Below are 26900 nucleotides of genomic sequence, written 5' to 3'. Positions count from 1 at the left end.
AAAAACATTTATTTAGAAATATTTAGGAAAACAATTAAACCAAATAAAGTTCTAGCCTGGACAGTAAAACTTTTTAAATCCGGTTTAGTCACATGAACATAAATATTCAATATTTCAATAGTGGGAAACAAATGCGGACGCATAAGCTAAATTTCCAAGGTAAATAGGTAAATTTTCCAAGGTGTCGATACGCGCCGCCGACACCTTGGAACTTCCCCCCTTCCCAACCTCGCGATACTTCCTTTCCCCTTAGTTGCGCCCCTAACTGGATATCACAGTTTTATTCGATTGAATCCTGAATCTTTCGACCACGCAAGTGAATGTTCATTAAACAGAAATGTAAGGTTTATTGTATTTCTTTTTTTATTTGTTTAGGTATAAGTAGTATGTTCTTGAACTCACCATAAATTTAGAACATTGCTGCACCAAGTATGTATTGACAAGTATTGATAACAAATATACTTTGACTTACTTTTATTAAATATACTTTGAATTCATGCTTTTTTTCAAGTCGAAATCTCAACGAGGCTTACAATTGAATTTGCCAACCGCAATAAGACTTCAGCCTTAATTCCACTTCAATTTCCTGAACTGTTGGGCATTTCTTATTCAAATTAGATAAAAAAAACTAGTTTTTTTAAACTGAAAGTAAGGAGCGACATTAAAACTTAAAACGAACAGAAATTACTCCGTATATGAAATGGGTTGTCCCCTCCACAATCCCTCGCTCTTTACTCTAAAGTTTTTAATTATTTTAAAAAGTAGAATTGTGGCAAAGAGTCAAACTTTAGCGTAAAGAGCGAGGGATTGTGGAGGGGACAACCCATTTCATATACGGAGTAATTTCTGTTCGTTTTAAGTTTTAATGTCGCTCCTTACTTTCAGTTAAAAAAACTAGTTTTTTCTATTTAATTTCTGAACGTTTTTGAATTAATGCATGTTTGATTTTGGCTCTCCGCACATAAATTATTAAAATGAAATTTGTATATTAATTCTTTTTTTGGCAAAACGGTTTTCTCTTAGTTTTGAGCAGACAATTTTGAGAAATAAGGGTGGGGAAGGAGGCCTAGTTGCCCTCCAATTTTTGGTTACTTAAAAAGGCAACTAGAACTTTTAATTTTTAACGAACGTTTTTGTTAGTAAAAAATATACGTAACTTAAGAATTAACTTACGTAACAAACTTTTATATTCTTATATTTTTACTATGTATACGAGGGGGTTTGTCCCCTCGTTAATACCTCACTCTTTACACTAAATCTTAAGTTTTGTCCCAATTCTTTAAGAATGACCCCTGAATCAGAAAGGCCGTAGAATAAATAGTTGAAATTACTAAAAATACTTAGCATAAAGAGCGAGGTATTTATCTCCTCCTAAATACCTCGCTCTTTATGCTAAAGTATTTTTAGAACCCCTCATGTGCGTAATAATCTCTGTTCGTCTTAAGTTTCAATGCTACCCCTTACTTTCAATTGAAAGAAGTTTTCATGTTTATTTTTTCATTGTTTTTTTTATAGTAATGCTAGAAAATCCTGCGCCCTTTTCATTGAATTTTTCTTCCCCCATGACATATTCCTCCAAGGAAAGATCCTCCACCATAGCCCCCTCCCCTCAACCCCACCCCCCAAACCAAAAAGATCCCCCTGGAAACGTCTGCACACTTCCCAATAACCATTACTGTATGTAAACACTGGTCAAAGTTTGTAACTTACAGCCCCTCCCCCCGGGATTTTGGGGGAGTAAGTTATTCCTAAAGACATAGTTATTACGGTTTTCGACTATGCGGAACAAAATGGCTATCTCAAAATTTTGATCCGTTGACTTTGGGGAAAAAATGAGCGTGGGAGGGGGCCAAGGTGCCCTCCAATTTTTTTGGTCACTTAAAAAGGGCACTCGAACTTTTCATTTCTGTTAGAATGAGCCCTCTTGCGAAGTTCTAGGACCACTTGGTCGATACGATGACCCCTGGAAAAAAAACAAAAAAAACAACAAATAAACACGCACCCGTGACTTGTCTTCTGGCAAAAAATACGAAATTCCACATTTTTGTAGATAGGAGCTTGAAATATTTGCTATATGGTTCTCTGATACGTCGAATGCGATGGTGTGATTTACGTTAAGATTCTATGACTTTTAGGGGGTGTTTCCCCCTATTTTCCAAAATAAGCCAAATTTTCTCAGGCTCATAACTTTTGATGACAAAGACTAAATTTGATGAAACTTATATATTTAGAATCAACATGGAAATCCAATCCTTTTGATGTATGTTTTAGCATCAAAATTCCGTTTTTTAGGATTTCGTTCACTATTGAGCCGGGTCGCTCCATACTACAGTTCGTTACCACGAACTGTTTGATTAAAAAAAATTATTATTGCCTCTTCTCTCAATTTTTTTTTCTGTGTACGTGCAAGGCTGAACCACCTTCATCTTTAGTTTCCAGGCTCTTTTTCTATTACTACAGATAGATCTACTACGTTTTCCAAAGACTATGGGAACTGATAAGAGAAGTAGCTCTAACTTGTCTTTGAGGAAGGAAAAACAGCGCCATCTAGAGCTATCCCATAAAGTTAATTACAAAAATTAAAAACATGTTTTTGTTTCTTTTTCTCATATTTTTGCTTCATATTAGCAAATTAAGAGCCAATTATGCCATCAGGACAACTAGTCTATATAGTGGATACTAACCTATCGTGATTATATTATTAGTCAATGAAAAAATTGTTCTTATTCTTTAGCTTTTCTAAGCCGAATCCTGATTCGACTCTTCATACTTGACTCTTTATAGGTAACTCCCAGTCGCCTTGATGGCCTTGGAGAACATGAAGACTGCCGATTGCAAGCCTGTGACGAAGGAGAAGATTATGGGCTTTTAGCAGTGGAAAAAGCGAGACATTTTTTTCTCAAAGAGCTATGGCCAATGAGCCTTCTTGAATCCTCAGCCTTTATTGAATTGACTCAATCTCTGATTGACCTTGGTGCAAGAGCGGGATCTGTTCATATTTCAAGTATTCTATCAAGGTAAAAAGGCATCTTTGTAAAGTCCAAATATAATTCGCCATATCAGCCATAAGAAAATTCGCCACAATAGCCATAATACAGTTCCCCCAGAACAGCCATGAGTACCTAGTCCGACTAAAAATTCGGAAAAAATACATCAGAAGCTATATATATATATATATATATATATATATATATATATATATATATATATTACGTTTGAATTATTCAAATTTTGTAATGCTACTGCCAGGACCATATCCAGGGGAAGTTACCCGTTTGGATCCCCTTCACCCCTGGCTCCACCCCCCTAAATGTTTGTCCAACTCGTAAAAAAGCAATAAAAATATATATAAACACATTTTTGTTGCGTTTTGTAAAAAAAAATTTCTCGTCCCCCCCCCCCCCGAAAAAAATCCTGGATATGGCCCAGAATATTGCTACTACTAACAATCCGCTACAGCACCAAGTCGCCTGAGGCCAAAACAAAGGTCACACTCATCCTCCACCCTAATCTATTCAAAGCTTTACTTTTCGCCTCTTCCCACGAATTTCTAATATCTTGCTAATCCTTCTTTATGACCTCTTCCTACTCCGTTCGGGGACTATCTAGTTTTCATTTGGCCCCGTACGTATAGTCAAAAAGCCCAATCTTTGGCAATCTATCACTCTTCATCGGCAAAACGTGGTCTATCAATCTTAACATTTCTTTCATTATAGCATCTCCTGTCTTCCCCAATCTCTTCAAAGCTTCAATCTTTATCTTCCCCTATGAAGTTCCTTTCATTACTTCCTTGCCCTCTCCACACCCCATCCGAGGACATCCCGCCTTTTTGTCCGTCCCCGGATGAATGGCCAAAAAGCACAATCTTTGGCAAACCGTCATCCTTCATCAGAAACACAGTCAAGGCCTTTTCTGCATTATGGTCCTAGAAAGGGTTTCGAAGCACGTTTTTGTACAGCTTATTGTTTGATATACAGTCGGTCTAAAAAGTATCTGAGACTATCCTGAGACAGTTCACCATGAAAACATTTAACAAATCTTCATAGCACCAGCGCTTCAGAACCATGCTTGAATCAAACGAGTACTTAAGACTATTCTCAAAGAATTCCTCAGGAAAAGAACCAACATATGTTCTGTAACATTTTAGAAGTCTCTACGTCCAGAGCTTGGCCGTAATTGACCACTGTCACTACCATGGCTTCCAATATTAGTTCGTGGACGAATCTTCCTATTCATCCAAAATTTTTTCAACTGCAAAAAAACACCTTGGGACTTTGGCTATTCTGGTTTTTACATTATTATTGCATCTGCCATATTCACTAACATTACTCCCAAGTTAAGTTGAGCTATCCACTTGATAGATTTTGTCATCACCTAACATCCCCTCTTTGTCCTCATTTATTCCTAGTTTAGTGATCGTTCCGAACCATCTAGTTCGCATGGATCTCTGAAATTATAGTCCTGGGAGAATGACCCAAACATACTGTTACTGTTTGGTCTAACATGTGAATAGAAATTATTTTCAGAAGAAGAAGAGGCTAATTTGTGAAAGTAGCAAATTAATGGCATACTATTAGAAAACAATATGCCTTATGCAAAAATGTGGGAAACGATAAAAGAAGAAACTCAATTTTGTCTCTTAAAAAAAATACTAGTTGCATTTTTTATTTCAACTAGCCCATGTTCTAAAAAGTACCTAATCGAAAGATTAATTTAGATTTGAAAAACCTCCCATTTTAAAAAGTAAAAAGGAATTTAAAACAAAAGAATCTGTCTTTTTTCTGAAAATGTCAAGATTAATCCAAAGAAAATTAAGAATGTTAAAATTTTTTATTTCTGATGGATCTAGCAGTCGACATCAAGTACGGTTTGGATAGTGTTTCAATAAAACAATGAATAAGTATGAGAGCAAAATCACATTTCCCGAAAAGACTGATAACCAAAACGGTCTGAATATGAAAATTCCCTGAAATAAATTCTGATAGGACTCCCTGGTCGACATCCGGCGCGGTTTAATTACTGCTTAAATGAAACATTTAACAAATGTAAGAGTCAAATTATATCAAACAGTTCGTGGCAACGAACTGTAACAAGAAGCGACCCGGCTCAATAGTAATCGAAACTCTAAATAAAAACGGTTATCATCGGTTCATAAATAACTATAAGTTTCATCGAGTTTTAGTCTTACCCATCAAAAATTACGAGCCTGAGAAAATTTGCCTTATTTTAGAAAACAGAAGGAAACACCCAAGTCATAGAATCTTAACGAAAATCACACTATTAAATTCAATGTATCAGAGAACCCTATTGTAGAAGTTTCAAGCTCCTATCTACAGAAATGTGGAATTTTGTATTTTTTTGCCAGAAGACAGATCACGGATGCGTGTTTATTTGTTTGTTTTTTTCCAGGGGTGATCGTATCGACCCAGTTGTCCTAGAATGTCGCGAGAGGGCTCATTCTAAGGGAAATTAAAAGTTCTAGTGCCCCTTTTAAGCTACCAAAAATTGTAGGGCTCCTAGGCCCCCTCCTACGCTCTTTTTTCCCAAAGTCACCGGATCAAAATTCTGAGATATCCATTTTATTCAGCATAGTCGAAAAACTTAATAACTAGGTTTGTAGGGACGACATACTCCCCCACAGTCCCCATGGGAGGGGCTGCAAGTTACAAAATTTGACCAGTGTTTACATATAGTAATGGTTAATGGGAAGTGTACAGACGTTTTCAGGGGGATTTATTTGGTTTGGGTGGAGGGGTTGAGGGGAGGGGGTTATGTGGGAGGATCTTTCCATGGAGGAATTTATAATGGGGGAAGAGAATTTCCATGAAGGGGGCGCAGGATTTTCTAGCATTATATAAAAAACAATGAAAAAATAAATATGAAAAAGTTTTTTCAATTGAAAGCAAGGAGCAGCATTAACACTTAAAACGAATAAAAATTATTAGGCATATGAGGGGTTCACCTCCTCCTAATACCTCGCTCGTAATGCTCGTAAAAAATTAAAAGTTCTAGTAGCCTTTTTAAGTAACAAGAAATTGGAGGGCAACTAGCCCTTCTCCCCCCCCGTCCTTTTTTCTCAAAATTGTCCGATCAAAGCTATGAGAAAGCCATTTAGCCAAAAAAGAAAAAAAAAAAATAAGATGCAAATTTCATTTTAGTTATTCATGTGCACGAAGCCAAAATCAAAACACGCATTCAAAAACGTTCAGAACTTAAATAAAAAAAAAACAAGTTTTTTTCAACTTAAAGTAAGGAGCGACATTAGAACAGAAATTACACAGAACAGACATTATTTAGAACTGAAATTACTCCGTATATGAAAGGGGCTGTTCCCTCCTCAACGCCCCGCTTTTTACGCTAAAGTTTTTTACTATTTTAAAAAGAAGAGTTGAGAGAAAGAGTCAAACTTTAGCGTAAAGAGCGGGGCGTTGAGGAGGGAACAGCCCCTTTCATATACTGAGTAATTTCTGTTTGTTTTAGTTTTAATGTCTCTCCTTATTTTCAGCTAAAAAAACACTTGTTTTTTTATTTAATTTCCTGAAAATCTGATCACCAAAACGGTCTGATTATGAAAATTCCTTGAAATAAACTCTGATCCCGGTAAGGGTTTCTATCTACAAGCTTCTATTTCCTTTGGTTCGACACCCGATCTGGTCTACATCTGTTGACTGATACTGTTTCCATAGAACACTAAATAAATATGAAACTTCCCTGGAATAGCTTTTGATCTTGAAAACGACTTGAATTCTGAGAGAAAACCAAATTCTGAAAACAAAAAGGGAGGTGTTCTGAAAACAGCCACGCATTTGACGCTGCCCTGTTGGTGGCGCTTATATTTCTATTAGGCCCAAGTTATACTGCTCAGAAATCACTTCTCCTTGTTTCCTCTTTTCTCTGGCCCTATGCCCGATCTAATGTGATTTGGATATTGTTTTCATATAAAAGTTAGCAAACCAGCGAGCCAAATTTCATGCTCCGATATTTCCTTACTCAGATCTCATTTTCAGATCACAAAAAACACCCCGGACTATGTATGTGCCCCAAAAGTAATTCTGATTCTGAAAACGGTGTGAATTTAGAACCAAAACAGAATCGGATAAAAAAAAAAAACGAAAGAGAGTTCGAAAAACGGCTAGCATTTTGAGGTTACCTTCTGTCACTTCCCCATTTTCTTTGATCTTATACCTTACATGGACTGTAAACTGTTTTCATGAACAATAACAATAATCACCCGATCACCAAAATAACGGCTGAATGCTGAACAAAAGCTGAATTGTCTGTACACTGTTTTCATGAACAAAACAATAACGGCAAATGAACAATCCCTGCAAAAGGTACCTTTAAAAATGGATATCATCTAAATAAAAAAAAAGTTATTTTACTTTTTCTACGGACTTGCTTCAAATAATTCTTGCCTAGGGTAAACGGTCTTTTTCCACACAAACTTTCTTTTATTCCGAGTCTCTTCAGTTGGGAACACACATACATCGGACTCTTAAGATACACTTGTAAGGCTAAGCTATGGCAGGAGCTAAATCTGGCTTTGGCAGCCGAATTTCCCTTCGCGCTGTGAAAACAAGAACTCTCTATTAGTTTTAAACTCTTGCTTCTGTATTCGGATTTTTACTTCACTCAATGAAAAAAGACGAGGGAAGGGGAGTGACCGTTTGATTCACCTCTGTTTTGCATGTTGCGTTATAGAAATCTTACTTCGGCTGCCAGATTTCGCGCTTCCCAATGAAAAGAAAATGTCTCGTGCGGCCGAATATTGGGTTCGCCCCTGTCTGAGATTTTAAATTGAAAAACTCATTTATCTGACTGGAAAAATTGTATTTGAAATAGGTTCGGTTTTCTAGTTTATGATGTCACTTGGTCATTTCCGTTTGTCAAAGTTCTTTCACCCCCTGTAAAAACTTAACTTAGAGCTGTTTTGAAATATATGACGGTTGCTGCTACCTCTGTTCCTTCATGTCGGTTTAGTTCATCATGAAAACAAGTCAGGTCAATTGCCATGACAAATACTTAAGAAACACCCTGTTGCTATAAAAAATTTCTAATACGTTTCGTTTAATCTGTTCCTGTTGTTTGTGAAGAAGCGCAATATAATGATAAATAGATACGAAACATTTTGTATTTTTAAAATTTATTTTATTTTTATTTGATGTTTTTCACTCTAAATTAGGCCTGTAGAAAAACGGCATTGGGGAGGCATGCTGCCAACTCAAATTTTAGCGCGTGAATTCTATATAAACAAACACAATATCATGATAAATGTAAAAAAAAAAAAAACAAACAAGAAATACTATTTTCTCTTTTTTTGCGGGAGATTAAACTTTCATGAAACAATTTTCCCGGCATCTAAGTAAAATAATTAGACTTATTAGAGGAAATGAAAGGTTAAAATATGTGTTTTCCGGCTTTAAATCGAGGTCAGAAATTTTATTTCAAACATTCAGACAGAATTCTGTTTGCAAATCCAGTGTTGCTAGATGGAAAGGCAATATTTAGTCATTTTTAGGTACCGTAGTTGCAGAGTGAATTCTTAGAACCAGCACGTTTAGCTAAATATCTGTTTTGAAAAATTATACCTTCAGGTATTTTCATAAAAAAAAAAAAAAATTGTTGCCTTCAGCACGTTCCCATCTTTATCACTACGCGATTTTGTGTCATGGATCAGGCAATACTGATCTTAATGTATTAATTGCAAAAAATAAGACAAGAAAATAAATAAATTTTTTTTTTATAGATCAGCCATTTTTGCCGACCTGCACAACGTCGATCTCTGTCAAGTTATACGAGAATCATCAGTATTTTCAGTTGAATTCTGGAAGAATTATCAAAAGAAGAAATTTTTCACAGTTCGCTGTCATTATTTAGATGAAACATTTCACAGAATATCTAACGAAATAAAAACATCAGAATATAATTCAGACAATTTAAAAGAACCACTTCAAAGTTTCTTTGAATCGGTTGGGAAAATAATTAAAATTCCAGATGATTTTACGCCAAAGGACTCATTCTTTATTACAAGCAACGAAATTTTTAAAACCAACGAGGGAATTATCATCCCGTCTTTTAGTGATTTTCTAAACACAGCATTTAACGAACTGTGCAATGTGGAAGGAATCTCAACACGCTGTCAAAAGTGGACAGATCTCCGTAGTGCTTTACACGAAATACAAGATGTGGAGCTAATGTCCCAAATTCATAGTACAATAGAACTAGCATCACAAATGTTTGAAAATCTCTCAACTTCTAATGCTCAAATTGGGGCATGCTATTTATGGTGGCTAAAATTAGAAAGAAAAATCGAAGCATGGAACAACCCTGTTTTTGAAAAACTAAAAAGTAAAAAATACCAGTTTCATGTTTTCTTTTATATAGCTCTTTGTTTAGATCCAAGTTTTAAATCATTAAAAATGATAGATGATAAAACAAGAGAGAACACATACAGAGAGCTACAGCATATCCTACGAGGTGTGCCAAAATTACCAAAAGAGGAACCCGACGAAAAACCAGAAGCAGATGTATCCAGTTCAAATTTCTTTGCCGAGTTCATGGAACCAAATCCAGAACAAATAGATGATTTAGAAAGATATCAGAGGCATATGTCAACTTGCCGGAGTGATGCTTATGAATTCTGGCAGAAAACGTCCGAGTTTCCTACTTTACGCAGTGTTGCGAAAATATTATTAGCTATACCTACCATGTTTTCGCCAAAAGATCGTATTTTGGATGGAGATTCCATGAGACTCGTACAGAAACGAATGCTCTTTGAGGTAGAAGATTTAGAGGTTTTACGTTTAAGGGATATTTACTGTCAGATGTGATCTCGTTCTTTTTGTCGTTTATTGTCAAATGTGATCTTTCTTTTTTCGTGTTTTAAGACTTTTTTTGTAATGAAAACGAATTAAAATAAGATTTAAAAAAATAGGAAGTACCGCAGCTATTTATTATTTGGACAACTACTGGTTGGGAATTTGCTAAATAAATTATTGATACCAGCTCTTTTAATGATGGACTTAAGAACTGTTGTTATCTTCTCGAAATTTAAATTTTTATTTAAAGTAACATAGAGAGTAAAGACGTTTTTTCTAAATCTCTTTTCGTGTGAAGTACATGTTTATTTTTATCAGATTTATGAATCCAAACACAAAAAACAGATAATTTAGGAATTTAGATAGTTTATTTTGTTTCGGAAAGTTCTGCTCCATTCGGTATTTTTACACTCCTGTTCTTCCAGGTTTAAAGTTCGAGCGTTCGAACGTTGTGAAATTTGTGCATTCTTGGTTTAGTGTAGGGTTCGCCTGTAGATGCTAAAACTTTTAACACTCACTAAAAACTAAATTTTTGTTGTTTTATTTTATTGTTAGAAAAAGTCCAGATGTGGTCGTTTCCTTCTTCTTTTTATGTCGAATAAAAATATACATTTCATGCAAGCTTTTTTTTTCTAGAAAAACAACATTTTTCTAGAAAAACAACATTTTTCTTTAAAAAGGAAAAAAAATTCAGGCTCTGACTTTGAATGTCAGAATCACGGCAGAATTCGGGCATTACGTTTGAATGTAAAAAAAAAACTTTGCATTTATAGAAACAATGTTGCCCCTATTTTTTTTAAGGTCCCATGTAAAATAATCAGACTTCAGAGTTGTTGTTGTTGTAATGAACTAACTTAGGATTGTATATTTTTAGTAGAAAAGCTTTCTCGTATTGATTTTGACAAAGTCTAGGGGTTTTAAATTCCTATGTTTGGCCATTTTTGACCAAAAGGAATGGGAAAGCAATCACATTGCAAAGGGGTGCATTCCTTAAATTCCAGGGAAGGGGAGAGGGCAATTTTTTTTGTTTTTGTAAAAATGCAAAAAAAAGTTACGTTTCAATATCTAGGAGTTTTTTTTTTGGCGTTTTTGATTCCTTAAATGAAACTATCAAAAGAGGAATTTTGAAAAAACTACGGTGGTAATCAGACTCCCTTCCTCTCTAATTGGATCCCCTAGTAGAGAGGAGTCAATTCAAGTACACTGTTTTAGACACTTAATGAGGCATAAGTAAACCTGCTGATGTGGTACATTCTTGCTGAAAACGACTTTTCCTACTCTTAACAACGTTTCCAAAACAGCATTAGTTGTGCTTATTATACGAGTTTAACCAGAAGATGGAATAAATAATCAAAATTTTGAGATAGCCATTTAGTTCAGCGTAGTTGAATAGTCTGGAAATTATGTCTTTGAAGATGACATTCCCCCAAGGACCTCAGGGCAAGGGATTTAAGTTATTCTCTGAGGGCACATTAGGTTCTTATGGAAAGGTTGGTCGTATAAACTTCGGAGGGGGCTCATTGGATTGGTAATCAGAAGTTCTGGTCCCTTTTTAAGAGTCAAAGTGATCGGATGGTAGCTACCCCCCCCCCACCACACACACCCAAGTCGTATTTTCCCGTAATGCATCCAATAGAAATTTTGGAACAGCCATTCTATTCAAAATAGTCCAAACATCATATAACAAGGCCTTTGGGGTTGAAACAAACCCCCCGAAGCCTGTGGAGTTCATCCACGGGGGACATTTAAGGTTTTTTATGGAAGGGATGGTTGTATAGAATTTAGAGGAGGCTCATATGGTTGAGAATTGGAAGTTCTAGTTCACTTTTAAGAGTAAAAAATGACGGATAGCAACTAGTCCCTCCCTCCCCCGACGACCCCTCTTTTCACCAAACACATGTGGTTGAAATTGTGAGATAGCCATTTTGTTCAAAATTGTCTAAAGAACATATAACAATGCCTCCAGAGCTGACAAACACCCAGAGCCCTTGGGCAAGGGTTATAAGTTATGCTCTTTGGACACATAAGGTTTTTTGGAATGGATGGTCGTATTAACTTCAGATGGGGCTCATTTGATTTGAAGTTATAGTATCCTTTTCAAGATTCAAATTGATTTGAGAGCAAACTGCCCCTAACTCCCCTACACGCCCATCATTTCCCAAAACAAACATCCAAACAAAGGTTTGAGACATCTATTTTTTCAGTATTGCTGAAAATTTTCGTAATTATGCCTTTGGGGATGTCAGCCCCCCACCCGAGGCCCTAGGGCAAGAACAATAAGTTAGGCAATGTGTTCATTGTTTGAATATAATATGGAATGACTGAGTATACTAATTTGGAATGGTCCAGAAATGATAAAGGAGATGATCGATTGAACAAAAAGGCAATATTTGCGTGCTACTACTTCTACAACTGCAGCTGAGCCTGGGAGCAGGAGCTGTAAGTTATGTCCTGGCGGCATTTAAGGTTTTTATGGAATAGATGGTTTTATAAACTTTAGAGGAGGCTCATATAGTTGAAAATTGGAAGTTCTAGTTCCCTTTTAACAGCCACAAAAGTGATGGAGGCCAACTAGCCCCCCCCCCTCGACGAACCCTCTTTTCACCAAATACATGTGATCGAAATTGCGATACAGCCATTTTTTTCTAAATAGTCTAAAGAACATACAACAAACCCTCCAGGTTTGACACCCTCCCAGAGCCCTGGGGCAATGATTTTAAGTTATGCTCTGGGGGCATATAAGGTTTTTATAAAATGAGTGGTCGTATAAACTTTAGATGTATACTCATTTGGTTGAGAATTGGAAGTTCTAGTTCTCTTTTAAGAGTAAAAATGACGGAGAGCAACTAGCCCCCCCCCCCCCCCGACGGCTCCTCTTTTCACCAAACACATGTGGATGAAAATGGAGATAGTCATTCTGTTCGAAATAGTCTAAAGAACATATAACAATGTCTCCGGCGTTGACACAACCCCCTAGAGCCCTGGGGCAAGGGTTGTAAGTTACACTCTTAGGGCATAGAAGGCTTTTTGGAATGGGTGGTCGTATTAACTTCAGATGGGGCTCGTTTGATCTGACATTTGAAGTTATATTATTCTTTTAAAGATTCAAAGTGATTTCAGAGCAACCAGCCCCCTCCATCCCCTGCACGCCGACCATCTCAAGAAACAAACATCCAAACAAAGTTTTGAGACACCTATTTTTTCAGCATTGTTGAAAGTTTCAGTAATTATGCGTTTGGGGATTACTTATAATAATAAGTTTGGCAATTTGTTCATTGTTCACATATTGTATGTGCTATCGAGAAAAGATATTCATGGTTGACTTCTACTTCCCCGGTTCAGTTGAGCAAACGGCAAAATGTACCTGCTAGTACTGCTATTAATACCGTTGCTACTACTGTTACTACTACTAATAATAAAACACAATTATTGCTACTACTGCTCCTACTACTACCACTACTACTTGGATACTAGCACAATTAAGACTACGCGTATGAAGGTGAAAATTTGACAGAATATTGAGAAGAATTTAAACTAAATCAAAACACACTATGTACACGCAGATTGTCAAAAGGGCGTATCTCAAGAATGAATTTAGGTATTGAGTTGGATGTTTCAGAGAACACTTAAAGGGGAAGATCAATTGACAAAAAAGTAATATATGCATGTCACTACTAAAGCTACTACCACTGCTACTTTTACTAATACCACTACTGCTACTAAACTACTGCTTTAATTGCAACACCTTGTAAGGCTTAGAGTATTAAGGTGGAAAGGGCGTCAAAAGAGGGTCAAAAGCGCACATCAGCAATAATTTTGTAACAGCTTATCATTTCAAGGTGAAATTTCCGGGGCGTCATGAAAGGAATGTTCAACTGACCAAAAGGCAAGATGTATATGATACTACCGCTATTAATGCTGCTACTACTACTGTTACTACTACTACTAATACAAAACTAACACTGCAACTACTTCTACTACCATCGCAACTACTATGATACTGTTAGCAGTAATGCTAAGTCTATGAAGGTAATATTTGACAGAACATTGATGACAAATTTGAACTAACAGAAGACACTATGTGCATTTAGATTACCAAAATAGCGTATTTGAAGGACTGATATGTGTCTTAAGTTGTAACTCTCAGAGAATACTTAAAGGGGAAAATGAATTGACCAAAAGGCAATATGTGCACACTGCTACTAATATTACTACCACTGCTACATTTACTAGTTCTACTATCACTATTGCTCCAATTACTACTTCTATTGCAACTACTTGTAAGGAACAGTGTTGTATGTGAAATTGAAACTTACAAGGCTTGTTATGGGGGATGTTAAACTAACCAAAAGACAATATTCGCACCATTATACTACTGCTAATAAAGGTAAGATTACTATTACAAATTCTACTGCTACTGTTACTATTGCTATTGCTATAACTACTTGGGCTGCTGCTACTGCTACTAAAGCTAAGGGTATTAAGGCGAAAATTTTGGGCAATATTGAAACTGAATTTAACTATATCGAAACACCCTATGCCCACATAGGTTGTCAAGAGGACGTATCAGAAATGCTTCAGGAATTGATGATGGTATCAATAGAAAATTTCATCGTGTGTTGAAGGAGATGTAGAAAAAAAAGGTGTTACAAAGGTGTTACCTACATACTGCTACTAATGCTACTACTGCTACTATAGCTATTGTATTGCACAAGCTAAGGGTATTAAGGTGAAGTTTTCAAGGAATATTTAGGCGGAAGTTGAACGAAATCAAACCGATCTATGATCATGTGAATTGTCAAAAGGGTGACAAAGTCCTATCACAAAGACAGTTTAAATTATTAAGTCAGATCTTTTGGGGTAAGTTGTGGCGGATTTTGAATTAGCCACAAGACAATGTGTGGATATATTTAATGCTGCTTCTACCCTTGCTGTAATTAACGACACTAATGGAATTAAGTTGAAACTTTTAAGGAACTTTCGAGGGGAGTTTCAATTAAACGAAAAAACTATATGGGTGCATGTAGTAAAATGGTATATAAGCAATATAGGGCATATAAAAACATAGACAGCGCTACTCTACCATAGCTAGTAATATCATTGATATTTTAAAGAAGCTGATTTGATTGGAAATTATTCTAGTTACCTTTTTAAGAGTCAAAAGTTACTGGAGGACGATTAGCCCTACTCTTCAGCTAATAGTTTCCCAAACACTCTTAAGACAACCATTTTGTTCAGCATAGCTGAATGGTCTAATAATCATATCTCTAGGCTTATTGGGTAGGGCAACCCTCCACAGTTACGTAATTTGCCCATTATGCTTAAAACCAAATGTTTCCTTAAAATTAAATCAAAACACATTGTGTGTATGCCGGTTGCCAATAAGATATCTCAGCAATAAACCTCGAACGACTATGGGCATTAAGCGCAGACTTTCGGGGCTACTACTATTACTACTTCTGCTATTGAGATTTCACTAAATCAAAAGAGTGCAAGTGTATCCAGGCTCTAAAAGAGCAGAGATATAATTTTCCGGGAATAGTATTAAAATTATTTCATGTTCTCACTTTTATAACATTGATAAATCAAAACTTAATTAATATTTTACAGAATAAATATTCGCATATATATATATATTAAACTGACGGTGCATATTCGTTTGTATTTTTTTCAGTATGACGCTGTCGCACTTGGAAAATCAAAGATTTCTATAAATGGAGAAGTTTACATTAAATTGCTTAAAGAGCAAAAGACTAATAATTGTAAAAATATTTGTATATATTTTAACAAGAGATTACACAATTTCAAAAGCCTTAAAAAAGAAAACCAAAAGTTTGAAGTTTTGTAGACAATCGGTGTTAAAATCGGATTTGTTTCAATAATCAAACATCTTTGAAAAGACTTTAGTATAAAAAGACACATTAGTACGAAAAACCTATCTAGAGGTAGACTCAAAAACGAATATATATATATATATATATATATATATATATATATATATATATATATATATATATATATATGATAATTTGTTGGAAGAAAAAGAAGTTTTTGTCCCACCACCTGAACAATTAAGAAATCTACAACCTGGACCATCATGTAAATGATTCTTTGGAACCAGCTGAACTATCAAACGTGATAAGACCAAGAGAAGTGTTATAAATGATAATTCTTTGGAAGAAAAAGAAAGTTTTTGTCTCACCACCTGAATAACTGACAAATCTACAACCTGGACCATCAGGTAAAACTAGACCAATAAGGGCAGCTAATTCTGGAGCAATGAAAATCCAAAATTAAGAAGAAAAAAAATGGGGTTAGAAGATAGAGAGGGGGTCAGCTGGGGTCAGCGAGAATCAAAACGCGCCAAAATCTAAAATGATATTTACGATGATTGGGTTTGGCATTTTAACATGAACAAGGTCATCAACGCTTACCATGCTTCAGTTAAAAAAAACAACAAAAAAACAAACAAAGCTTCCCCGATATGTATTTCATAATGACAAAAGACAAAAGTCGGCTTTTGCTGGGGCAAAAGTCGACGTTCAAAACTTTATAAAAGCTACAAGCAATGTAATAGCTATAAATGAAGACATCAGAGCTTACAAGGACATTAGCCAAGAACCTGATACTTCATCAACCTCTGTTATAAAAGTAAAAGTTCGGCGTTATGTTTTTCATAATGACAAAAGATAAGCCAAGGCAAAAGTTGAAGGTCCAATAACAGAAAAAAAGTAATTTTAAAAAAGGCGTTAATTCTAGTTTATGGTAATTTAAAATGTTTAAGGGTTTGATGGATGAAAATGAAACACATATAAATATGATTAGAGAATTAGTAAAAGTGAGAATCGTAACAGCTAAAGAAAGAGCCACTGAACAAATGACAGGGAGAATCACGTTGAATTGTAAACGAAATTTTGAACAGTGATCTGTGTTTGGAAACTGGAAAAGACGAATTTGTTATCTATAACGTCTTAAGAAATTAAATGAGACGATGTATGAATCTAAACTGCTAAAGCAAAAGGCGAGGAAAAAACTTTTAAGGTAAAGTTGAACAAAAATGGACAATGGAACCTATGGTTGGAGTTTGGAAAACAAGGAATAGCGGTCAATGGCCACACTAACGATTTAAGTGGGTGAGGACTTGGGTGGCTGTATCGAACTTGCGGTGACGTTTAGAAGACAAGCGAAAAGGAGAATCCATATATAGAAGCCTTCCGCTTGCCAGTTTTGGTACTATATATATATATATATATATATATATATATATATATATATATATATATATATATATATATATATATATATATATATATACAGCCTAAAAGAAAACGTATATCCTCCTTTTACAAAAAAAAAAAATCATATTTCTTTTGAGAGTGGATCCTCGATGGGATCCTGGGAAAAATCCTGCACGGCTTTATGGAGGGTACCCTGGATATAAGTTTACTGGAAATAATTCCGCTAAGGATTCCTGACAGCATCCTCCTTATGCGCCTCCTTAAATTTGACAGAATTTGATATCTCTTTCTAAGTGATTCCCAGCCATAGGGCCTTGCAGGGGGAATATGAACTATAATTATAACTTATTTAGCAGCTTATTAAGAAAACTATAATTCAGAAGCTTGAAAACTGTTGCTTTTTTGTAAAATTTGCTCTTTACTTTGAGCAGATATTCTTTTTTAAATTAATCCATGCTCGTTTTTAACATAAGGGAAACGAGAAAAATAGTGTGCCTACTGCCTTTGAAACCTTACCATCAAGTAAAAATATAAGCCTAGTTAATGGGGAAATTGAAAAATGGCCTGTGCTTACAATACACCCTCTAAATCTCCAAATATCAAAGAAATGGAATCATTTAAGAATAAGAAGGTAGATATGCAATGAATATGATTTTCTGAATAAGAAGAAAATCATTAAAAAAGAAAATTGGACTTCGTGATTTTTATAATGATATTCGTACTGTAACTAGATAGGTCAAATCAGTTGTAGTTTGGTCATGGAATTTCTTAGAGGTGGATCCGCTTCAGGAGTCATTTAATTGTTTTAATTTTTTATTTCAAGTATTTAACTGAAACTCCAATTCTCTTATGTCGCTGGAACACCTAATAAGGGGTGATAAAATCCTAATCCTTTAGTTTTGGATTAACATAGAGACTCATAAATGTAGAGCTGACTATGTATAATACCATGCTGACTTCTTGCTATTTTCGCTTTTCTAAATATTTCTTTCAACCAGCTCCAAAAAAAAACCATAAATATGCCAAGAATTACGATTGAATTTAGTTGCATTTCGCAAAACTCCAGTGCTACTTCTGGGACATTTGTCTCTGCGTGAGCATGCTGTACGATATGTCTGCTGAGAATAGAATAAAGTGAACTCAAACAAATTATGTTGATTTTTCTCACAACTTAGAAATTTGTGTCCATGTATAAGCGGCACAACCCATTATATTTTTCTATTGTTATCAGTTTTACCAGCACTAGAAGACCGAGTTTTGCTTGTGAAGGGAATTATAGACACAAAACGATATTCGGTGTAACCCCACACTGGAAATGTATACCCTGATTTACAAAAGAAAACATTTGTGTAATTTTTATAGAATTCGTTTTTTTTTTCAGAACAATGATACAAAGGAGAAGGTAATTTCCAAACTCTAGGAGTAAACTTTTCCTTCCAATTGGCATCCCTGGCAATTTCAATTAATTCAAGGTTTCTGCCGCGATGAGAGTTTAGGTCCCCCTCCAACATCCCCTTCACCGGATAAGGTTGAAATTTAATATAAAAGCTCTGAGACATGATATCCTTCCAAGCATCAAATCTCATTAAGATCTGATCAATCCTTCGTAAGTTAAAAATACCTCATTTTTCTAATTGTTCAGAATTAACCGGTCCCAAAGAGAGCAGATCCGTCCCGGTTATGTCGGTTATATCAATCACGTCTCTAGGACTTGTGCTTATTTTCCCCACCAATATTCATCCCGATCCCTCCACTCTAAGCACTTTCTCAATTCCCCCCCCCAAAGTCATCGGATCCAGTCGGAATTGCCTTCGTAAAATCATGAACTCCTTCGTAAGTTAAAAATATCACATTTTTCTAATTTTTCTGAATTAAACCTCCCCTCCTCTCCCCCAAAGAGAGCGGATCCGTCCTGGTTATGTCAATCAGGTATCTAGGACTTGTGCTTATTTTCCCACAAAGTTTCATCCCAATCCCTCAACTCTAAGCCTTTTTCAAGATTTTAGGTTCCCCCCTCAATCCTCCCAATGTCACCAGATCCAGTCAGATTTTAAAATAAGAGCTCTGAGACACGATATCCTTCCAAACTTCAAATTTCATCAAAATCCGATCAGTCCTTCGTAAGTTAAAAATAACTCATTTTTCTAATTTGTTCAGAATTAACCCCACCAACTCCCCCAAAGAGAGCATATCCGCCCCAGTTATATCAATCATGTATCTAGGACTTGTGTTTATTTATTCCACCAAGTTTCATCCCGATCCCTCCACTCTAAGCGTTTTCCGAGATTTTAGGTTCCCTCCCCCTCAATTCCCCCCAATGTCACCAGATCTACTCGGGATTTAAAGTAGGAGCTCTGAGACACGATATCCTTGCAAACTTCAAATTTCATTAAGATCCGATCCCTCCTTCGTAAGTTAAAAATACCTCATTTTTTCTATATTTTTTTCCGATTTAACCGGCCTCCCACTCCCCCTTCCCTGACGGTCAAATCGCGAAAACGACTATTTGCTACTTAATCTAGTCCGGTCCCTGATATGCCTGCCAATTTTCATCGTTCCTAGCTTGCCTGGAAGTGCCTGAAGTAGCAAAACCGGGACAGACAGACAGACCGACAGAATTTGCGATCGCTATATGTCACTCGGTTAATAGCAAGTGCCATAAAAACTAGAAAGCAAAACAGGATGCAATGAACTAAGCAATGTTAAAAAATCCTCTACCACCAGACAACTCTATTTTAGAATCGATGTATATGAGCCAAGACTAAATACAATGTTACAGGACTTCTTTTTTAATCTTCAATTTAATTTTTTAATCTTTTTTTTTAATCAGTTCTTTCCAATCATACTCTATGACCAACGGAGCAACATAATTTCTTCCAAAATGGCAAATCATTTCTTTTTAGAGTTCTTTTTAGAGTATTGCTTGTATCTTTTTTCTGTTTGTATATTTTCTTAATCTATTTTCTTTTAATTCACTTATTGCTTGTGTTAAGGATAGTTATTTCAGTAATATTATTGTTGGTTATATTTATTTCCGTTTTTTGAAGGAAGTTATTAAAGGCTCTTTTAACTTTCATTCGTCCCGGGATTTACTGAGAAGAATAATATTGGATAGTTATGATGATTTTTTTTCACTTGACCAGTACCGTTTAAATGATTTTGAAAATGGTTGTAGATTTTGATAGATTGCGTCCACTTGAGAATAGTCCACTTAATTTGGCTCATTTGGAGTTAATAGATGAAAGTAGAGGGATTGATGATTTTGTTGTAGAGGAAAGTAAAATAGCAGTACGCTATATTAGCCCGGTTGATATTTCTGAATCGATGCCTAATGACTCTCTTACGAAAATAGCGACACTGCCTTTCCATAACAAACAAATACAACGTAGAAACAATAGGGAAAGTTTTTTCAAGACAATGGAAATTATTTATGTAGATATTTCGGCCCTATGTCCAAGGGCCGTCTTCAGCACAATACAATACTATATATATATATAAAAGAACTTACATCAAATTGTGAGAATTAAAACTGAATATAAAAACACTTATTAAAACAATTTTTCTTTTAAAATATAGCCCTAGCATCCTTACTTCAGCGAAGTTCAACCAGGACTGGCGAAAAGAATGAAATGAAGAAATATAAACTCATTCAAACTAAAGAGAATAAAATGATTAGATGCAATTTCTTAAAGCTAATCTTGCTTGTTTAGCAGCCTGTCTCAAAGGCCTTTTCGTAGTTGGTTCAGTACTATTATAAATTGGTTTAGTAAAATATTTTGTTAGATCATTTTTAATTAAATTTGAGTATAAAGAATTTAGTGAGTATTCCCCCAAGTCCCTGTTCAAAGAAATATTTTTATTTATTTTGAGATTAATTTCAATTGATTCTCGAACCACCTGTTTTATTCCCAAATCATTACTAATGAGTGAAGAGTTTTCAAAAAGTATCATGTGGGACGGATTATTAAATATATGCCAACCTAGAGCAGAATCAAAGGAATTGTTGGAACCATTTGAAATTAAGGCCTTGTCTATGTCATTTTTATGCTGTTGTAACCTTTTGTCTAGATTCTGATGGGTCCTGCCGACATAGTATTTTCCGCAATCACAGGGTATTTGATAGACCCCTCTTTGGCGAGTAACTGGGGTCTTATCTTTGCCCGAATTTAAGAAATTGATGATTTTAAAATTATTAGTAAAAACTACGTACAGATTATTTTTTGTGCAAATATTTTTTAATTTTGTTGTAATCTTTGGGATATACGGAAGATAGACAATATTTGAGGGCTTATCAATAGCCTCACATTGTGAAGTATCTTCTTCGATTTTACAAGAATGTCTTTTTATTCTACGGCTAATTATTTTATTTACAAAAGGAATGGGGTATCCATTACCAAAAAGAATATCTCTGATAAAATTTATTTCTGCATTTATATATGAATGGGAGCAAATATTTAGGGCACGATCAATGAGGGAAATTACAACTGCTCTTTTAACTTGTGGGGGGTGATTTGAATTAAAGTGAAGATATCTATTGTTTTGTGTTGGCTTCCGATATATAGTAAAATCCAGTTTATCAGCATTACGAATAATTAATACATCTAAAAACGGTAGTTTATTTTCAATTTCAACTTCAAGGGTGAACTGCAAATTTCGGTCATAAGTGTTAAGATGATCTAAGAAGCCCCGAAGTTCAGCTTCCCCATAATTCCAAAGTGAAATTACGTCATCCATATAACGACCCCAATAGACATGTTTTAGAAAATAAGAATTCAATGCCCAATTCTCAAGATTCTCGACGTAAATATTTGCTAGTAGCCCGGATAAAGGTGCCCCCATGGGTAATCCATTTTTTTGCTGATAAAAAGAATCGCGAAATTGAAAATACATAGAAAACTTATTACAAATTTTAACAAGAGTCATTAAAACTTCACAATCAATTCCTGTCGCTGAAGTCTCGATCAATTGGTAATTTTCTTCTATTTTGTTTTTTAATAATTCCTCTGAAATAGTTACATCTATATTTGTATACATGGAAACAATGTCGGAAACATGGAAACTGCTTTAGTTATTATAATAGAAGGATCTTTTCAGAAAACACAATAGTTAGTAGTTTCGACATTGTTTCCATGTATACAAATATAGATGTAACTATTTCAGAGGAATTATTAAAAAACAAAATAGAAGAAAATTACCAATTGATCGAGACTTCAGCGACAGGAATTGATTGTGAAGTTTTAATGACTCTTGTTAAAATTTGTAATAAGTTTTCTATGTATTTTCAATTTCGCGATTCTTTTTATCAGCAAAAAAATGGATTACCCATGGGGGCACCTTTATCCGGGCTACTAGCAAATATTTACGTCGAGAATCTTGAGAATTGGGCATTGAATTCTTATTTTCTAAAACATGTCTATTGGGGTCGTTATATGGATGACGTAATTTCACTTTGGAATTATGGGGAAGCTGAACTTCGGGGCTTCTTAGATCATCTTAACACTTATGACCGAAATTTGCAGTTCACCCTTGAAGTTGAAATTGAAAATAAACTACCGTTTTTAGATGTATTAATTATTCGTAATGCTGATAAACTGGATTTTACTATATATCGGAAGCCAACACAAAACAATAGATATCTTCACTTTAATTCAAATCACCCCCCACAAGTTAAAAGAGCAGTTGTAATTTCCCTCATTGATCGTGCCCTAAATATTTGCTCCCATTCATATATAAATGCAGAAATAAATTTTATCAGAGATATTCTTTTTGGTAATGGATACCCCATTCCTTTTGTAAATAAAATAATTAGCCGTAGAATAAAAAGACATTCTTGTAAAATCGAAGAAGATACTTCACAATGTGAGGCTATTGATAAGCCCTCAAATATTGTCTATCTTCCGTATATCCCAAAGATTACAACAAAATTAAAAAATATTTGCACAAAAAATAATCTGTACGTAGTTTTTACTAATAATTTTAAAATCATCAATTTCTTAAATTCGGGCAAAGATAAGACCCCAGTTACTCGCCAAAGAGGGGTCTATCAAATACCCTGTGATTGCGGAAAATACTATGTCGGCAGGACCCATCAGAATCTAGACAAAAGGTTACAACAGCATAAAAATGACATAGACAAGGCCTTAATTTCAAATGGTTCCAACAATTCCTTTGATTCTGCTCTAGGTTGGCATATATTTAATAATCCGTCCCACATGATACTTTTTGAAAACTCTTCACTCATTAGTAATGATTTGGGAATAAAACAGGTGGTTCGAGAATCAATTGAAATTAATCTCAAAATAAATAAAAATATTTCTTTGAACAGGGACTTGGGGGAATACTCACTAAATTCTTTATACTCAAATTTAATTAAAAATGATCTAACAAAATATTTTACTAAACCAATTTATAATAGTACTGAACCAACTACGAAAAGGCCTTTGAGACAGGCTGCTAAACAAGCAAGATTAGCTTTAAGAAATTGCATCTAATCATTTTATTCTCTTTAGTTTGAATGAGTTTATATTTCTTCATTTCATTCTTTTCGCCAGTCCTGGTTGAACTTCGCTGAAGTAAGGATGCTAGGGCTATATTTTAAAAGAAAAATTGTTTTAATAAGTGTTTTTATATTCAGTTTTAATTCTCACAATTTGATGTAAGTTCTTTTATATATATATATAGTATTGTATTGTGCTGAAGACGGCCCTTGGACATAGGGCCGAAATATCTACATAAATAATTTCCATTGTCTTGAAAAAACTTTCCCTATTGTTTCTACGTTGTATTTGTTTGACTCTCTTACGGTTTTCCATTTGAATTGTCGGGGACTGCAAAGCAGTTTAACATATTTAAATGAACTATGTATGTTTTCTGGAATTCAAATATTAGCTCTAACTGAAACTTGGTTACAGAATCATAATTCTAGTTTATTAGAAATAGGTAATTATCGATTGTGTCTTAAGAATAGGGAAACTCGTCAGCATGGTGGACTGGGTGCTTACATTAGAAAGCACTTGCTAGTTATAGAAAAAGATGATTTAAGGGTTAATAGAGAAATGGTATTTGAGAGTTTGGTATTAGAGGTTAGCAAGAAATCCAAGGTGTTTTATTTGGTTGTTGTTTATAGACCTCCGTCGAGTAATATTAATGAATTTTTTATGTTACTAGAAAAACAATTGGACATGATTAGGAGTAGAAACTTACCTATATTTGTGTGTGGTGATTTCAATATTGACCTAATGAATTTGTTTATTAATACAGAAGTTAGCCAGTTTTTAAATATTATGCTGAGTTATGGGTTGAAGCCTACAATTACAGTCCCAACTAGGGTTACTATCAATTCAGCATCGTTGATTGATAGTATTTTTGCTAATGTCAGTTACCATAATGCAAGTGTGATAATAAATGAAGTATCTGACCATTTTGGGATATTTTTGAATGTTCAAATTTTTTTTAGTAAAGGTACTAGGCTTAACTCAAATTCACAAAATAGATACAAAAAAGTGATCATTGATAATAATGTGCTCATTCTTTATAAAGTAATGTTAGAGAAATGTAATTTTGAATTTTTAAAAAGTAATGAACTAGATAATAATGCTAAGTTTCAAAATTGGTATTCAATTATAAATAGTTTATTGATTGATTGTAGTATTTGTAAAAACGCAACTCGTCGTAGAGAAACTCCAAAGAAACCATGGATCACCCGAGCTCTTTTAAAGGCTATTATTAGAAGAAGATATTTGTTCAAAATGTGTGCGGCTAGTAATAGTGTAAGTGATAAAACAGAATACAAGATTTATTTTAACCAGTTAAATGCACTACTTCGTAAAGCCAAAGCTGATTACTATCGTAATAAATTTAAATCTTGTGAAGGTAACCCTAAAAAAACATGGCAAATTATAAAATCCGTCGCAAGTCCTAATAATGATGGTATATTTCCTGACGGTATACATAATGATAGTACAATTGCTGATAGAATATGCCGTCATTTTGCTAATGTGGGAAAGGATTTGGTCCAAAGTATAGTTATTTCTGAGCATGAAGGTAGTTTTAAGAAATTAAAATTATTTATTGAATACAAGTGATGTTTCAGCATATTTTAAGCCAATCAACGCTTCTGAGCTTTCTGAAACATTGAAAAAATTAAAAATTGGAGCTTCAGGCTCTGATTTTGTAACAGTTAAAACTTTAAAGTATATTTACCCTGTTATTTCTGGTCATTTAGTGTATTTATTTAATGAATGTTTAAGGACTGGAGTGTTTCCAAGTTGTTTTAAAATTGCAAAAGTTATTTCTGTCTATAAAGGTGGAGATAAAAATGTACTAGGAAATTATAGGCCCATTTCTTTATTACCAGTAGTATCTAGATTGTTTGTGAAATTGATAGTTAAAAGAATGGTTGAATTTTTGGAGAGTAAATCATTTCTTAATCCAAATCAATTTGGTTTTCGGAAGGGTTTATCTACTGAGCATGCTCTTTTATTTTTGACAACTTTTGTGAATGATGCGTTGGATAATGGTATGAAAGTCGCTTCTGTTTTTCTTGATATTGTAAAATCTTTTGACTGCGTTGACCATTTTATACTCATTGCCAAATTAGAAAATTACGGTTTTAGAGGACCATTTCTTGAATTACTGTCCTCGTTTTTAAAAGAAAGAACTCAGTTTGTACAACAAGGGGATAATGTTTCTTCAGTCAGGAGTGTTAAATTTGGAGTACCTCAAGGATCTGTTCTTGATCCCCTGTTATTTCTAATTTTTATAAATGATTTATGTAGAGCTTTTAATATGATTTCGTATGATCTTGACATTGGATGTGACGGGGAAAAAGTAATTGTTCCCAGCTTTGCGGATGACACTCATATAACTGTGGCTGCACAAACAGGAATTAAGCTGTTGAGTCGTATTAGTTCTTGTCTGGAGTTTGTACAAAATTGGATGAAGCTTAATAAGATAAATTTGAATTATAGTGAATCTTGCTTTTTATTGTATGGTAGGAGCTCAAATTATTACCCTTGGATAGACAGACTTAATATTGCTGATATGAGTATTTTAAGAATAAATTGTACAAAATATCTAGGAGTTTTAATTGATGAATGTCTCAGCTTTAGAGAACATTTACATTATATTAGTCTTAAACTCGCTAGGAATGTTGGCATCTTAAGAAAGTTGCAGTATATTTTCCCAAGAGATATTTTAAGAACACTGTATTATTCCTTAATTCATCCTTATCTGCTATATTGTTGTAATGTTTGGGGTAGTACATTTCCTTCTCATCTCCATCGCGTTCGAGTGTTATGTGGTGTAGGTTTTAAAGACTCGGTACAAAAGAGGTATATAGAATGCACAATCTTGCCTTTAGCAGGACTTATTACTTTTTATCGAAGCCTGTTTATATATAAATATTTTCAAAATTGTTTACCAATATGTTTTAAAAGTATGTTTGAATTAGGAAGTGATATTCATACACATTCTACGAGACAGTTCGATATAATTCGTCGTCCGCTTCCTATTACCCGTAGATCTCAATTTTCTATTCGGCATCTAGGACCCCATGCATGGAATTGTTTACCAACGACTTTGAGAAACATGGATAGTTTTCTTGAATTTCGGCGGGAATTAAAGCTATTTTGCCTTAATATTTATGGTTCTGATAGTTGAGTGGACCTCAAGTGGAGCCAAGATGTTGGTTTTGATTTTGGCGATACTGGTAAAGTGGTTTTAGTTTCTTTTTGTTTTGCCTCTTTTGAAGTGTAATTCCGTTTCGATTGAAATGCAGGGTTATTGATTTTTTTTTCTCTTCTTTTCTTTTCTTTTTTCTTTTCCTTTTCTTTTCTTTTTTATT

The 26900-nt window shown here is 34.6% G+C and overlaps 2 protein-coding genes across 8 annotated transcripts in view; one reads left to right on the top strand and one right to left on the bottom strand.

Moving 5' to 3' along the window:
- The window catches only part of LOC136026236 (uncharacterized), a 41000-nt gene extending 30560 nt beyond the window's left edge, over nucleotides 1-10440 (top strand). For all 3 annotated transcript variants that reach the window (XM_065702585.1, XM_065702584.1, XM_065702586.1), the window contains 2 exons: nucleotides 2785-3017; nucleotides 8747-10440. In XM_065702585.1, the coding sequence (XP_065558657.1) occupies nucleotides 2785-3017; nucleotides 8747-9830 (1317 nt within the window). In that variant the 3' untranslated portion in view covers nucleotides 9831-10440. The remainder of the gene's footprint in view (nucleotides 1-2784; nucleotides 3018-8746) is intronic.
- The window catches only part of LOC136026238 (serine/threonine-protein phosphatase 2A regulatory subunit B'' subunit gamma-like), a 115416-nt gene that overhangs the window by 52561 nt on the left and 35955 nt on the right, over nucleotides 1-26900 (bottom strand). The window lies entirely within an intron of this gene.

This window comes from Artemia franciscana, chromosome 4 (assembly GCF_032884065.1).
Source record: "Artemia franciscana chromosome 4, ASM3288406v1, whole genome shotgun sequence".
Classification (NCBI taxonomy): domain Eukaryota; kingdom Metazoa; phylum Arthropoda; class Branchiopoda; order Anostraca; family Artemiidae; genus Artemia; species Artemia franciscana.
This window is presented reverse-complemented; position numbering and strand designations above follow the sequence as displayed.